The sequence below is a fragment of the Trichoderma camerunense genome (genome assembly GCF_050948025.1).
Source record: "Trichoderma camerunense strain CBS 138272 chromosome Unknown V8C40scaffold_21, whole genome shotgun sequence".
In the NCBI taxonomy this organism is placed as follows: Eukaryota; Fungi; Ascomycota; class Sordariomycetes; order Hypocreales; family Hypocreaceae; genus Trichoderma; species Trichoderma camerunense.
The window spans coordinates 722,122-737,811 of NW_028145349.1; the positions used below are offsets into that span (position 1 = coordinate 722,122).

Below are 15,690 nucleotides of genomic sequence, written 5' to 3' on the forward strand. Positions count from 1 at the left end.
ATGCGGTGGGTGTGAGAAAACATTGAAGATAACTAATCGGAGTATCTAGGTACGTAAATCCACAGACGTTGGGCCAAGAATCTTCGCAACATTAATCCAAAGCTAGGAGACTTTATCAAGGCTTCTACTTATTTAATAATTGCAGGCTGCCCTGTCTTTCATGGAATACATGGTGTGTCCCATATGTACGCTATGTTCTTCAGCAACCCAAGTTTTGCCTTAGTACTGCGACTACTTGAATATGGCGACATACTTGCATTTCTAAAGGCTGGTAGGCAGGGAACCAGGTTTAAACTGCAACAACGCTCAAAGCCCGTCTTCTCCCAAAGACCCACCAATGGGAACCGCTGGTTGGCCAGGCTCTGCACCCTTTGAGCTTCAGATCCTTGTCTCATTGCTCACCGAGTGGAGACAGCCAGGGAAGGCTGCAGCAAGTGGTTGGCAATAGTCTCCATAGGAAAACATGATGAGATGTAAAGAGATTCAAGAGACGGTGCTTCATCGGCCCATGTTAGATGCGAGTGGTAGATTCATAGCTAGTAGTTGCTGTTAATGGAAGTAGAAATTTAGCAGTGCTACCCTACCTTATATGTAACAAGCGCCGTCATACTTGATGTCTCATTGCATATATGCTGCATTCCTACATATACGCGCAATGTCTAGTCAACAGCCACTATGTAAATGATTGGTCCTGGTTTTCGGTAGGGTGGAAGTAAATGGTTCTAGGCTCGAGGAGTCTAGATACGTCCTTGGGCGAACAAATATTTCGTTTTCTCCCAACCTCTCTAGTTGAAACATGATCCCAAAGCTTCCATTAATGCGAAGTCAATGTAGAAATGGATGAGTTACCTTCACCTTTGCTACATATATACATTTATGCTTGAGAATTGAAGCACAACATGGATACTGAAGTCACTTTGAAAAGACTATTTCAATCGTCTCCCAACTTCTGTGGCCAGCCTATTGAGTTGGGTTCGTCAGTTGTATGTAAGAAATCCATCAATGATTTCCATGATTATTTAGCATGTCTGTGGAAAAGCTGACAATTGCTTTTTCAAGATGCTATCTTTGGATACGCGAAGTAGCCGAGATGTACTGCAACAGTACATGTATGCATGACTCGAGATCTCTGCAAGGAGACCAGAGAGACACTCTTTGACTCTTACCCCTCAGTCAGTGATAAGAAAGAATGAGGAGGGGCATGCATAAAAACTCCGTTCACTCGTGCCACGTTCATCAGTGAGGGTGGCAGGGAAGCCAGGGAGAACAGCCCCCACGTCCATGGATTGCCTGTTCAAAGTTGCATATACTTTGTAGTAATGGGATCAAACTAGCCAAGGGAGGAAAGGGAATGCTGTAGGGAAAAGTCGAATCGAATGATGGAGATTCTATAAGTGAGCATTCGGCCTATGATGTGCCCCCCCTTAAGCCCAAATCTGACCCGTCACTACCCACAACGTGGCGGCTAAACCCGTGTTTTACACCATAAATCAAGAAAACCCTCACTTACTAGGTTTTCAAAGACCCTGTGTCGTAGCATTGTTTTTATCCACTTGCCACGCAGTTGATCACTGTTCTAATGCAAGAAAAGAGACTAATACTTGTGTCTTCGTAGCGAATGATAACAGATAGCTATCTGTATTTGTTACCCGTATTTGAATGGATCTGGTTAAGTTAGTAAATTTGAGCTCGAGCCACAAGAATCTTCTCCCAAATGAGATGCCTGATGCAGTAACTAGTCAATGTAAGAGGCTGACTCGAGTGCTAACAACCGTATTCATAGGCAACCCCGAGGTACCTGCTTTTAGAAACCGTTTCAAGGCTACCTTACTTTACGAATGCACGATTATGGAGGTCAGCTTGTCAGGGATATGCTGGTCACGATTTACGACATGTATTGCCTCTTGGCATTATAGTGGCATTCACACCTGAGACATACATATAGCCACGGTAATACGTACTGTCGAAGGATCGTACTAGGTAGCATTCGGGTACTGGTATATAGTATAACGAAGAGGACACAGCTGACCACTTTGCTTTACTTCTACTAGATCCTGTATGCGAGGGGAGGATTTTGTCTGCATCCCTACTACTGCATACTAAGTTAGTAGACGGATATAGATGTGCCCAATTACACATGAAGTTTGGTTCTCCCGCTCAAGTTGGTCGTTCAGCTTTGAATGATACTGAAGACATCCCGCTTTATAGCCAGCCAATGCTATGTCTGCAACAGCCAACAAATACTCTTGGATATGTACGCTGGGATGAGCGAGGCTCCGAGTCAAGTCATATATCAAATTTACCCATGTATCGCTTAGTATTGGTACTGCCTGTAGTTGATGTTGGTGCAGTACAAGAGAGTGGGTAGCGTCGAGTGGTGGATACACGCACCCAACCGCGGCCCCACTCCACATTTTGTACAGCTCGAGGTACTTGTTAGTGCATGGCAGGACAGCTTCTTCGTCGCTCTGGCACTTTGATGCCGTCCTTGAGGAATAGCTCTGGTACTTGCGGGCGCACCTTGGCAGTTGCTCGTAGCCAATTCCTCCTAGGTACTCTGCTCCGTAAGTAACCCGAGTTGCACGGTACCTCTGTAGCAGGTACATGCAGGTTGGCCGAGACGTTCTTTGGTCTGTTTTTGACGTTACCCATCTTGCTTAGGCCAGCCACCAGTGAGCTCTTCCTCTGCACCTCCAAGCTGCTGCCTCCAGCTTTTCTCATCCATCCTTTGGCCAGCTTCTCTCTTTGGGCTTCCTCTTTCTTCCTTGTTCCGAAAATCTCGCCTGGTTTAGCCGTGACTCGCCTGAAAACCGCTCACTCTGTCGCTTCTAGCCCGAGCCGCTGCCTTTGGCTTGGCGCAAATGCTCTCTTCAAGACCAGACATAAGCACCTTCATCGCCTCTAAGTTAGATCGAGAAACGCTGTGAGCACTGCACGTACCAACATCGGCGTCATCAGAGAGTGCCTAAGCTCAGCCCGGCCTTGCACTAGCATCACTATTCGTCTTATTTCTAGCCGTTGGCCGATATGATCGCGACATCGTCCCACTGAGTCAAAGCAACAAGTAAAATGCGCTTCTGGCTGTGTGACTTGTCCTGATATTATACGCTCATTCCAGCCATCCGCCGTCCTAGTTGACTAGTGCAAGCAGAAAGAGAGTTCCATCGACCTTGAGTCACTTGCTTCGCCTGGTCCCCCCTATCTTCTCACAGTCCTGGATGATGTTGTGATAAGATAATCACAGCATGGCCTTTCAAACTAGAGTTCTGCGAGATGGTGAATGGGTTACCGAAACTGTCAACCTGCAAGCTGCCTTGAAGGCTTCTGCAGCACCACAGCTTGCCTCTGAACCCCTACCACAACCCCCCGCTTGCGGTATTCTATCCCAGACCATTGTTGAAAGCCCTGTGGTTCGATGGGTGCTTCCTGTTCGATTGCGCTCTAGTGCTCACAATGATATTGCCTTCATTGGTGTAAGTCTCCTCCGTCATGACAAGCTGTTCTACTGCGTCCAAGTCACATTGTCCTAGGCTAGTCGTGGGGTTTCTGGTACTATCCCATCGCTTCTCTGGCTGACATCTACCAGGAAAATTTCATCCAAATCAGTCAACTTGGGAGAGATGGCCAGGTCCACGATGTTATACGCAAGTCTGACTTCGGTTTCCGAATTCGAAACGCTGTTGTTCTCGGCGACAACCTAGAGCATGGCTTAGACGATGACCCGTACGGCGTCGCCGTCAAACCAGAGCCGCCGTCTTCTCCGCTGTCTCCTGGTGCACATGGGATTTTTAACGACGTCCAAAGTCGCTCGCTTCCACCACAGCTGCTCGTATTGATGCTGGAATCTTGTCAACTGCTTTTTCTCTTTCTCAGAGAGGGGTCTGACCACACGCTGGAATTTGTCATAACCAAATATGATAACCCGCGGCTGCTCCCTTACTTGGGATATCAGCTTGCCGTGGACCCATCTTCGCGATATATGGCTGCGGCGAGTCCAGAAGGCATCTTCGTGGTCTACGAGTTGGAGCCTTTGTCAGAGCTCAATGCCCAATACACAGAACTAGGGTCTATCGAACCCATCAGATCCATACGCATCCGTGCTGTGAGCGGAGCCATCCACAAATTGGAGTTCTTGTTTCCTCGCCGTGAGGATGACTATCATATCATCTTGATCTTAATCGTGGCTCGAAGGGAGAGGAGTCGTGGACCCCCTGTTTCCCGAATGGCAACGTATGAATGGGAGCTGGGCGAAGACCTCCAGCTTATTTTTGCTGAAGAAAGGACTGGCACCCGACTGCCTAAGGAGCATAGGATGCCGTTGTTGCTTATTCCAATCAGATTCAAAACAGCCTTTTTCGCAGTTTCCCAGTTTCATATCGGAATTGTAAAGTATGCACTTTCGGGCTCGCCCGAATTCGAATCGTTGCCGACGCAGCCTCCTGCACGTACTCCGTTGTATCATGGTACTGGCGAGCCGCTCTGGGTCGCCTGGGCAAGGCCTTTTCGCCGGAAGAAGTACTTTGAAAAAACAGATATTATCTATCTAGCCCGTGAAGATGGCGCAATTATTCATATCGAAATTGACGCCACTGAACTGCTCCCTTCGGTGACCAATGTTGGATGCCTAGGCGCCAATATTGACACGGCATTCACGTTGGCGTATGACATCTTTTCCGACGTTCTCATGATTGGCGGAGACTCTGGCCCGGGCGGCATTTGGAAGGTAAGCTCTCGTCGAGCAGTATCAGATATATCATGAGCTATTCTGACATTGCAAATTTCCTTTCCCTTTTAGCTTGCCCCTCGTGAGGATCTCCAGCAAGTTAGCATCCTCCCCAATTGGTCTCCTGTCGTTGATATGACAACGACGAACGAATACTCAAGCTGGCACGGAAATAATACGGATCTTCAAACAGCGCAGTCCAGGTCAACAACGCAAAAAAGAAACAAGATGCGCAAACAAGACAGCATTTTCACCGCATCTGGTCGAGGCCTCAGAGGAAGTGTAGTACAATGGAGATGGGGAATACAGGCTCGGATTGGACTGGACATCGAAACGGGTGAGCCCATTAGACAAGCATGGACGTTTACAGCACAGCGCAACAACGAGAGAGAGCTTTATGGACTATTGGCACTGCCGCATTCATCAGTTGTTCTTCGGTTCTCAGAAAGTCTGGATCAAGTCGATGCCGTACCAGCCGAAGACACGCCGTTCGATTTGGCATCCAGGACTCTTCATACTATCCAAGTATCGGAGACTATAGTTCAAATTACTGAAGTTTCCATTAATGTGGCTACTCCTACAGCAAGGTAAGGTGTTCCATTAAGCTCGTGGCGACTTTACACCGTAATTCTGACTTGCTGGCCAGTTCGCGATGTATCATTGCAGAAGTCCTTGGTATACCCAATGCCACTGCAGAAAGTGCTTTTTGCATCGGGCATACCGCCGTATTCTCCACGCACGTTGGAGAGGTCTCTCGGCTGCATGCTATGAAAGCCGAGGGCATCAATTTTTCCATGATAGGAAGTTGGGATGCACAGGGCGAAGTAACATGCGTTTCCATATTCACCGTCTCGAGCAATAATTTTATTGTCGCTGCTTCCATGTACAATGGGGTACCATGGATATCCATCTACTCAACATCTGGAGAGGCTATTGTGTCAAAACCTATCACATCTAGCAATGGTACGTCTTGCACCTCGTCTGACATCGCTTCAGCGAACTTTGATTGACATGATACAGGGAACGAAGGTGGTGCTGCTGAACTCGAGGCACTGACGAGCATCTCGGTAGCTCACCAGGGCGCGGACCAGGTTGATCTTGTTCTGGGAACTCGCTGCGGCAGCCTTATCACTGCTCGAGTATCTGATCAATCTCCAGACAATTTGGTATGGAGTTCTGAAGTCATTGGAGGATCACGGGTTGACGTGTTTCCATCCTCAATCCCCTACACTGGAACGTCGACGGCTTTTGCTTGCTGTGATAACAAGCTTATCCTGCTTAGAAACTTCTCCTCGGAGGATTGCAAATTTACCAACAAACATTTTATATGGCCAACAGATTCGAGCGAACCGGCAATGCCCTCGCCTCTGATCCATTCTATTTACAGGATCCCACAAAATCTCTCCGGGCAAGATGGGCATACATCCCTTTTAATACTCGCTGGCTCACGGCTGCTCATGGCTGACTTTGGCCCTCACATTGGAAATGTGCCCAGGTCTATTCCTATTCAGGGTACTCCAACAAGGATTATATTCTCACAAACATTGAACTGCCTCGTTGTTGCGATGGTTATCGAGGATAGGTCCACTCTGCTGTTTATTGACCCAGAGACAGGACTAATAATCTCCGTCCCAACCGACAAGGATCGGAATCCTGTTGAATATATCTCTGGCCTTGGCCGTCTCGGAGATAAGATATTTGGGTTGCACGAATGGTTATACAAGAAAGATGGGAAGACATTTCCCTTTATTCTCGTAACTACACAAGGCGGAGAGCTCATTATCGTATCCACGGAAAAGTTTTATGCTCGCCCGGGTGAGCCCGACAGCAGACAGTTAAGATACTGGACACGATACAAAAAACGTCTTCATGGTGAAATCTTCTCGATCACTGGGGATGCAGAAGGACTGATCTACTGCGTCGACCGCACACTCCATTGGGAAGTCCTCGACCTTGTGGAGAGAAAACTGAAGCCTGTGAAAGAATTCCAGCTAGATTCCCCAGCAATCTCTCTACGTGTATCAAGGGGCAAGCTTTTTGCGCTGACGGCTCTGCATTCTTTGGAAATCATCGACTACCAGTCCGCAGCGGATGAAGAGTCCATGGAGCTCATCCATGGCGACCAGGTCTCCAGACGATCGGTTCATATGATTGACATCGGTGACCCAACAGACGGTCACGGTCGGTTCCCTTTGACTCTCATATCGGACCAAGGAGGCGTCATCGCGGGAGTTTGGGTTCCCTTTGGGCAACGGGACAAGGAACTTGACGTCGTATTCGAAGGCATGCTAGCATCCTCAGTGAGGAGATTCGCGCGAGCCCACAGCAGGCCACCATGGCTCGTAGACAATACCCAACGACACTATGGGACACTACCGATCACTCATGATGGATCTGATATCATTGGTGTCTCTTTGGACGGCACACTGCGCCAATTTTCGCTGCTTAGCTTTGAGCTCTGGCGATTCTTATTCACGGTCCAGACATTGGCGCAAAGGAAAGGCGGTATTGTTTCACTCAATATACTACATCGCGATGAAAAGGTGGATATCATGGATCCGGATTTGCAACCAAGTCCAAAGATGATGCACATTGACGGAGACATGCTGAAACGGTGTTTGACTTTGCGTATACTGGAACGACTTGTGAGATCCGAGGCCAATTTTACATTGTTTTGCAGCCACCTCGATGCTATAGGGGGAGGGAGCTACACGGCTGACTTCAAAAACGAGGGCGAATCGAGGCGGCGAGAAAAATACGTTGAGCTGGGCTATGATATTATCAAGTTTCTCGTTTCACCGGCATTGTAAAGGCTTGTCACCTTTGTCATGGCATGAATAGACATAGGCGAAAACGGCTGAACGGCCTTGGTATTTGTTATTATATGACTACGATTTTGGTCTTTGGTATATTCACAAGCGATGATATCAAGTAAGTCTGTTAATTTTTGTCATCATCCTGCCTCTAGAATAGAAGTATATTTGAGCCCTCTTGTTTGTTGAAGGGTGCAATACTTGTGCAAACGTTGCTTCGAGTGGGAAGTTTGTGATTCACATATGTGCACATATCTTGGTTAGCACTCAATAGCTGCAAAAGACACATCTGCTCGTCTCTGCATTAACATAAAAAACTGTAGCAGATGACAGACACTCCGTACGCCGCAGACCAGGGCAAACAGTGAAGCCATCAAACTTTCGTGTCCCATATACAGTAATAGATGCCAAGCAGAAAGTCTCCATTTGCCCCGCAAAGCGAAGCCTAAAGGCCAGCCCACTTACAAGGCTTTCGTCTAACCACCACAAACAATTTACGGGCGGGCAGAACAAGTGGCGGGCGATTAGTGCGGGACAGCTCAGTATTATCTCCGGCCGTTTTTTTTCTGTTGATTTTTTTTTTCCTTCTCCCATTGCATTGTTCTCCCATTCTTCTTTTCCTTTTGGAGAACCATCTTTGCCCTTTCCCCCATTTTCTTCAACACTGCGGGGTTGAATCTCATTTTCTAGGGTTTCTTTTCTAATTGCACTGCCCCTCCTCTTTTTTTCGCCCTTTCCACCACCGACGAAAAAACACCCAACATGGCGCCGAAGAAGAAGGGGAACAAGAACGCCCAGGAGGACTGGGAGGCGGAATTGGGAGAGAGCATCGCCCCGGCTGGTGATGCCCCTCCTGCTGCCGAGGAGAATGGCGAGGATGGCGAGGCCGCTGGTGGCGGCGGTCTGATGGCCATGCTGCGCAAGAACAAGGAGAAGCGCAAGAAGAAGGGCATTGTGGATGAGGAGCCGGCACCTGAGCCCGTGGTGGAGGATCTGTCTGCTAAGGCACCAGTTGAGGCATCTCTAGACGACGATGAGTTTGCTCTGCCTCAGAAGAAAGGCAAGGGTGGCAAGGGCAAGCCTGCCCCGGCTGCGAAGGACGACGACAAGGATGACCTTGAGGAGCCCGGCAGGATACTCACAAAGGCAGAGAAGGAGAAGCTAAAGAAGGAGCGTGAGAAGCAGCGTAAGAAGGAACAGGTTTGAAACCCCCCATCTATCAACACCATTGGCCATTTTCAATATCTAACAATGATGATGAATTCAGGCTGCGAAGAAGAAGACTCCGGCACCCGCGAAAGCCCCAGAGCCGGCAAAGACGACTGCCAAAGATGAGCCCGCAGCTGAAAAGGAGGCTGCTCCCGCTCCTGCTCCCGCCGAGACGGGAGGTAAGAAGAAGAAGATTCCGGCACATCTTGCCCTGATTCAAAAGCAACAGGAGGAGTTGCGTCGCAAACAAGAGGAGGCTGTCCGAATGGAAGCTGAAGCCAAGGCCTTGGCCGAGGAGGAAGAGAAGAAACTGGCCGAGGAAAACAAGAAAAGGGAAGAACAGAAGGCTCTGAAGAAGCAGCGCGAAAAGGAGCGCATTGAGCAGCTCAAGAAAGAGGGCAAATTCCTCACCAAGGCGCAGAAGGAGGAGAAGGCCCGAAACGAGCTGAAGCTTCAACAGATGCTTGCGGCAGGCATCAAGATTGGACCTCAGGAGGAAGAGGGCGCACCTAAGAAGAAGGTGGTATACGACAGCAAGAAGAAGAGAGGCAAGAATGACAAGGTAAGAAACCATTCACTCGCTTTTACCAATATTCGCCACTAATGATCAACTTCCCTTTTTACAGAAGGATGAAGAGGCTGCTTTGGCTGAGGCCGCTGAGAGAGCTCGAATCCAAGCCGAGAAGGCCCTTAAGGAGGCCGAGGAAAAGGCTGCAAAAGAAAAGGCCGCCGCTGAGGCCAAGGCCGCCGCCTCCAAGGCTGCTCAAGAGAGCGACGTTGAGGAGGACTGGGAAGCTGCTGCTGCTGCCAGCGGAGATGAGGATGTCAAGGATAGCTGGGATGCTGATTCCGATGAGGAGGCCGAGAAGAAGGCTGCTGCCAAAGCTAAGAAGGAGGAAGACGAAGACGAGGAGGAAGAAGACGAAAGCGAATCCGAGGACGACTCCGAAGACGAGGCCGTATCAAAAGCCCAGCAACTCGAAGCTCAACGCAAGAAGGAGGCTGCCGACCGCCGAGAGAAGGCTCACCAGGCCGCCCTGGCCGCCCGATCCAAGGACAACCTGCGCTCTCCCATCTGCTGTATTCTGGGACACGTCGATACCGGAAAGACCAAGCTCCTTGACAAGATCCGACAGACCAACGTTCAGGAAGGCGAAGCCGGAGGTATCACCCAGCAGATTGGTGCTACATACTTCCCCGTCGACGCCATCAGACAAAAGACGGCTGTTGTTAACAAGGATAACGAGTTCGAATTCAAGGTGCCCGGTCTCCTTGTCATTGATACCCCTGGCCACGAGTCTTTCTCCAACCTCCGATCTCGTGGTTCATCCCTGTGTAACATTGCTATTCTAGTCGTGGACATCATGCACGGTCTTGAGCCGCAGACTCTGGAGTCCATGCGCATGCTTCGTGAGAGGAAAACGCCCTTTATTGTGGCGCTCAACAAGATTGACAGACTTTACGGATGGAAGAAGGTTGACAACAACGGCTTCCAGGACAGTCTGGCGCTTCAGAGCAAGGCCGTCCAGAACGAGTTCAAGAACCGTCTGGAGCAGACCAAGCTGGCTTTCGCCGAGCAGGGATTCAACTCGGAGCTCTTCTACCAGAACAAGTCCATGGCCAAATTCGTCTCACTTGTGCCAACGTCAGCGCACACTGGTGAGGGTATCCCAGATATGCTGAAGCTTATCCTCCAGCTCACCCAGGAGCGTATGGTTGGCTCTCTCATGTATCTGTCCGAGGTGCAGGCAACAGTCCTTGAAGTCAAGGCCATTGAGGGTTTCGGTATGACCATTGATGTCATCCTGTCTAACGGTATCTTGAGAGAAGGTGACCGAATCGTGTTGTGTGGTACTGAAGGTGCTATTGTGACAAATATCAGAGCTCTGCTGACTCCAGCGCCGCTACGTGAACTGCGCCTCAAGTCGGCGTATGTGCACAACAAGGAGGTCAAGGCCGCTCTTGGTGTCAAGATTAGTGCTCCTGGCCTAGAAGGAGCCATAGCCGGTTCCAGACTGATGGTGGTCGGTCCCGATGATGACGAGGATGACATCGTTGATGAGGTCGAGTCCGATCTGGCAAACCTTCTCAGCAGAGTCGAGACCTCTGGCCGTGGTGTCAGTGTGCAAGCCTCCACTCTTGGTTCACTCGAAGCCTTGCTCGACTTCCTCAAGGACTGCAAGATTCCCGTGGCCAACGTTGGTATCGGCCCAGTTTACAAGCGTGATGTGATGCAGTGTGGTATCATGTTGGAGAAGGCGCCTGACTACGCTGTGATGCTCTGTTTCGATGTCAAGGTCGATAAAGAAGCTCAGCAATACGCCGAAGACCAGGGAATCAAGATTTTCACCGCCGACATCATCTATCACTTGTTTGACAACTTCACCAAGCACATGGATGAGATGCTGGAGAAGAAGAAGGAAGAGTCCAAGATGCTGGCAGTCTTCCCTTGTGTCCTGAAGCCGGTTGCTGTTTTCAACAAGACTGCTCCTATTGTCATTGGTGTGGATGTTATTGAGGGTCAGCTCAAGATTAATGCCCCAATTGCGGCTGTCAAGACCAACACCACGACAGGTGCCAAAGAAGTTGTTGCCCTTGGTAGAGTGTAAGTTTTCATTGCTGCGTGCAATCACCTCCCCCCCCCTACACCCCTTTCTTTTTTGCCCTTTTTATAGGGCCTCTCTTTTATCATATTCAGTTACTGATGCAGTATATTCTTAGTACCTCTATTGAGCGAGATCACAAGCAAATCCCAGTCTGCAAAAAGGGCCAGCCCTCTGTTGCCGTCAAGATTGAAATGGGTGGCCACCAACCCATCTACGGCAGACACCTGGAAGAGGCCGACCTGCTTTACAGTCAGATTTCCCGAAAGAGCATTGACACTCTCAAGGAGTTTTACCGCAAGGAGGTGACCAACGAGGAGTGGCAGCTGATTATCAAGCTGAAGCCCCTGTTTGATATCTAAAGCGGTTGATATAGGAAGAGAATAAACAAAGAAAAGTGAATCGTTTATATATTCTCGGATTCGCCCATACTCCGTCAGCCAGTCTAGTCTCTCTGGCGACACAGCTCTGACATGAAAGCAAATCAGCTTTGTTCAAGTCTGCCGTGTTAACGCCTTCCCCCCCTCTTCTTCCATTTTGTCATCACAAAAGCATTTTTGACTTTTTTTCTTATTCTTTTTATTTGGTTTTGGACCGTTAAAACTTCTTTTTTATTTCGCCTCTCTTTATATGCATTGTTTGTTTGGTCGCAGGAAAATCGCATTGAAAGGGGAAAGTTGGTGGCGGTTAGTTAGATTGTCAAAAAGAAGCGACAATCATTTGTATCGAGTATAAAAGAGATAGCTGCGGCTGGAGAGGAGAAGAAAAAACTCGTTCCTACAAAAATTGGTGTATTACCTATCATTAGAGAGATGAACACATGGCCGCGAGGAGTGAGATCAAAAAAAAGGCTGGAATAGGTTTTAATTCAAGCTCAAATAGGTACAGGTATTAGCGAACACGAGAGAGTTATGGCAGAAAGGGAATTGCATTGGACCACTTTTTCAAGAATGCTTGGTGTGAACAATCTGTCTTGCTGCTATCCGACTTGAAGTGGCCATCCAGTACTGCTCGAGTCGAAATCTAAAAAGAATTCCCTTCATGTGTATAAAAAGGTCATAACTACTTGGGGCATATGATATAAATGGATCTAGAATGTGTAGACATGTTTTTCCTCATGACAGTCCCTCCCTCCGTATTTTACCAAAAGTCAACTTTTTCTATACTGTATATCCTTCTGGAGATATCATCATCTCTCTACCACCGCGTGGTGTTTATTTAGGGTCGCCAGCCTCCTCGGACTCGGTAGGAGCATCGGCGTCCTTCATCTCCTGGTCTGATCCGCCCTGGGCTGCCTTCTCGGCCTCAGAAGCCTTGCGAGCCTCTTCCTCAGCGGCTCTTTTGGCAGCCTGTTCGGCCTCGACGCGCTCCTGGACGGCACGGCGCTCAGCCTCGACTTTCTCAAAGTGTCGCTGAACGACAGGTCCGGCAAGAGCACGGATCTCCTCCATCTTGGAGACGTAGACACCCTTAGTGGCATCATCACCTTCGTCGTACAGCCAGTCCTATTCTTTCGGTTAGTAACTCGTCCCACGTAACGTAGTTAGAGGGAGCACGCCATTCACATACCTCTGTGGACTCGAGCTTAGCTCGGATAGCAGACTTCTCGTCCTCGCTGGAGAGGTCGGCGTACTGCTCATCAAGCTTGGCTCGAAGATCGTAGATGTAGGCCTCGAGCTCGTTCTTCTTCTCCTCGGTATCAGCAACAAGCTTATCCTCCATAACCATGGCGGATTCCTTCTCGGTCAAAGCGGTCTTTGAGCTGGCATCCAGTGATGCAGTGCCGCTAGCAATGGGCAAATCGCCCTTTCGGACCTGCTTCTTGACCTTGCGAGTCTTTGTGCCATCGGTATCCATAGCCTATGAAAACGGTGTTAGTTAAGTTTTACCTGCTGGTTTCCCCGTCATCTCCCGAATGTAGGTGAATACTCACATCAGCATCCTTCTTGTCATCCTCCTTCTTGTCATCATCCTTGACCTCTTCCTCGACCTCTTGGTCCTCGACATAGTAGCCGTTCTCGACATTCAGCACACCGTGAATGTTGACTCGGGCTTTGAGCTTGCAAATCATGAAGTCTTCCTTGCCATCGGCTTTGACGCCCTTCACAGAGAAGCGGCCAATCCAAGGGTTCGTTTTGCCAGGAAGCTCTTCAGAGTTTGCATAGCGGGCCTCCAAGTCAAAGGGCTGCTTGCGGTAGAATGTGAGGATCTTGGTGGATGGCAGGACACCGCCCTTGTTGAAGACAGTCAAGCTGGTGTCCTCATCGGGAATATCAGGAGCCTTCTCCCATCCAAACTCAATGGGGTAGCTAATGATATCTTGAACGGTGAAGTCACGAACTCGGAAAGCCGGAGACAGGATGGCGCAGCTGAAGGCACAGCCTCGGGCAACAGCCTCGTCGGCGTTCATGGTGTATGAAAGAGGCTTCTCGAAGAAGGCCTGGATACGCTCCTTGAGCACGGGGACTCGAGATCCACCACCGACGATCTCAATAACGTCGATATCGTCCTTGGTGAGCTTGGCCTGGGCAAGAGCCTGCTCAAGAGGCACGTGAACACGAGCCAGCAGAGGCTCAACCATGGCCTCGAACTCCTGTCGAGTAACCATGGCGGAGGCATCCACGTCGTTCATCAGAGACTCGATGTTGACGGGGGCCTGCTGGTTAGCAGAGAGGATCTTCTTCGTCTTCTCAGCGGCAGCAATGGTACGGGCCATGGCTCTGCCGTGAGTGTTGATGTCAACCTTGTACTTGCCCTTGAACTCCTTGGCCAAGTGGTCAACGAGGGCCTTGTCGAAGTCTCGGCCACCAAAGTTGCGGTCCCAGGCGGTAGCCTTGACGGCCAGCTCACCCTTCTTGAACTCGACGATGGAGCAGGTGAAGTTGCTGTGGCCAATGTCGATGAAGCAAACGCGGCGGGGCTTCTCCTCCGGGGCAGGGAGGTCAAGCTTGGTGATACCCCAGCCAAGGGCAGCAGCAGTTGTGTCGTTCATGAGGCGGAGGACCTTGAGGCCAGCAATCTCGGCAGCATCCAAGAGAGCTCTGCGCTGAGAGTCTGTGAACCAAGCAGGGACACTCAAGCAGAGGTCGGCAACGGGCAGCTTCAGCTCGTTGGCGGTCGTCTGCTTGATCTTGCTCAGGTACATGGCAACGAGCTGGGTTGCCGTGAACTTCTCGCTGTTGCCGAGGTAGTTGACCTCAGCGCCAACCTGTCCGTTGACGTCGACAAGGGGTGCGGTGACATATTGCTGCTCGATCTGGATATCGGGATCGTTGAAGGAGCGGCCGGCAATACGCTTGAGGCAATTGACAGTGTTCTTGAGGTTGGAAATCTCCTGGGTCTTGGCCGCCTCGCCGAGGTAGCGTGATTTGGGTCCAAATCCTACCAGAGATCTGTGTGTCGCAGCAATGTTAGCAAAAACTGATTGCATGTGATAAGGGGGAGGTTTCCAATCATCGCTGATAAGACGAATGGAAACAGGAGGTATGGGGGTAGCGAGACGTACGGTGTGGATCTGTTGGAGACTTCATTGGTGATCTAGAAGAGAGTTCCTTTGGTCAGTTCGGGGTCCAACTCTGGTGAATCCATTCATCACGGATTGATATTCACTCACCACATCGACACCACGATTTCTCGCGACAGCAATCACCGTCTTGAGGGTTCCGAAATCGACACCTGCACCGCAGGGAGGGGTTGGTCAGCATGAGAGGAAGACTTTTTTTGATCTGTAACAAAGAGGGACGCCGTATAGAATAAGCATAAGAATGAACGAGCGGCAGAAGGGAACGTACCGACGACGGAAGTCATGATGCCAGTCTTATCTCTGTCGTTTTGAAAGAATCTCGATAGAGTCGCACTCGGGTCGCAAGTGAGGGGCCCAAGTCAAAAAAAAAAAAAGAATCCGACCAGGCAGAAAAAGAAATGAAAGGAGAGGAGGTCGGTTTGCGCGGAGAGGAAGAAAAGGCAGGAAAAGAATCGAGCCTTGAGGGTGGGGAGCGAGAAAGGTGAAAGAAAGCAAAAGGGACCAAAGAAAAAAAAACCTAGTAGAGGTCCGGTCTGATAGTGGCGGTTGCGATACAAAGTAGGATGCAAAATCGTTGGGAGGCCAGGCTTTCTCCCTTGGTGGTGGGCGGTGAGATCAGGTACTAATTGATGCGAACCTGAAGAAAATTTAGTGCGTTGGCAGCTGCTAAAATACCTGTAGGCATCTTTTTTGTTCCGCAATCTGCAGCCTCTTGACGCTGGAGGTACCTGTGCCGGGCGCGGGGCACTGCTGGACATGTATCTGCGCCGCCGATCTGCTGCAAAAGGGTACTCGGATCTGCCGCCCCGCCACGTCCCA

The 15,690-nt window shown here is 49.8% G+C and overlaps 3 protein-coding genes across 3 annotated transcripts; 2 read left to right on the top strand and 1 right to left on the bottom strand.

Annotated features, from left to right (window-relative positions):
- The first annotated feature begins 2,981 nt into the window (after positions 1-2,981).
- Positions 2,982-8,000, top strand: V8C40DRAFT_115647 (mono-functional DNA-alkylating methyl methanesulfonate N-term-domain-containing protein). Its single transcript, XM_083210854.1, has 5 exons — positions 2,982-3,473; positions 3,587-4,723; positions 4,796-5,310; positions 5,370-5,686; positions 5,744-8,000. Exons 1-5 carry the CDS (start codon positions 3,246-3,248, stop codon positions 7,531-7,533), a joined length of 3,987 nt encoding a protein of 1,328 aa, XP_083068788.1. The 5' UTR covers positions 2,982-3,245; the 3' UTR covers positions 7,534-8,000.
- A 43-nt stretch (positions 8,001-8,043) lies between these two features.
- V8C40DRAFT_115681 (translation initiation factor eIF5B) lies at positions 8,044-12,077 on the top strand. Its single transcript, XM_083210856.1, has 4 exons — positions 8,044-8,736; positions 8,804-9,307; positions 9,372-11,350; positions 11,467-12,077. Exons 1-4 carry the CDS (start codon positions 8,299-8,301, stop codon positions 11,708-11,710), a joined length of 3,165 nt encoding a protein of 1,054 aa, XP_083068789.1. The 5' UTR covers positions 8,044-8,298; the 3' UTR covers positions 11,711-12,077.
- A 210-nt stretch (positions 12,078-12,287) lies between these two features.
- Positions 12,288-15,324, bottom strand: V8C40DRAFT_115662 (heat shock protein 70 family). Its single transcript, XM_083210855.1, has 6 exons — positions 15,140-15,324; positions 14,962-15,023; positions 14,854-14,885; positions 13,282-14,740; positions 12,918-13,208; positions 12,288-12,853 (listed from the first exon to the last, which is right to left on the bottom strand). The coding sequence occupies exons 1-6, from the start codon at positions 15,153-15,155 to the stop codon at positions 12,563-12,565; spliced, it is 2,151 nt and encodes a 716-aa protein (XP_083068790.1). The 5' UTR covers positions 15,156-15,324; the 3' UTR covers positions 12,288-12,562.
- Between the last annotated feature and the right edge of the window lie 366 nt (positions 15,325-15,690).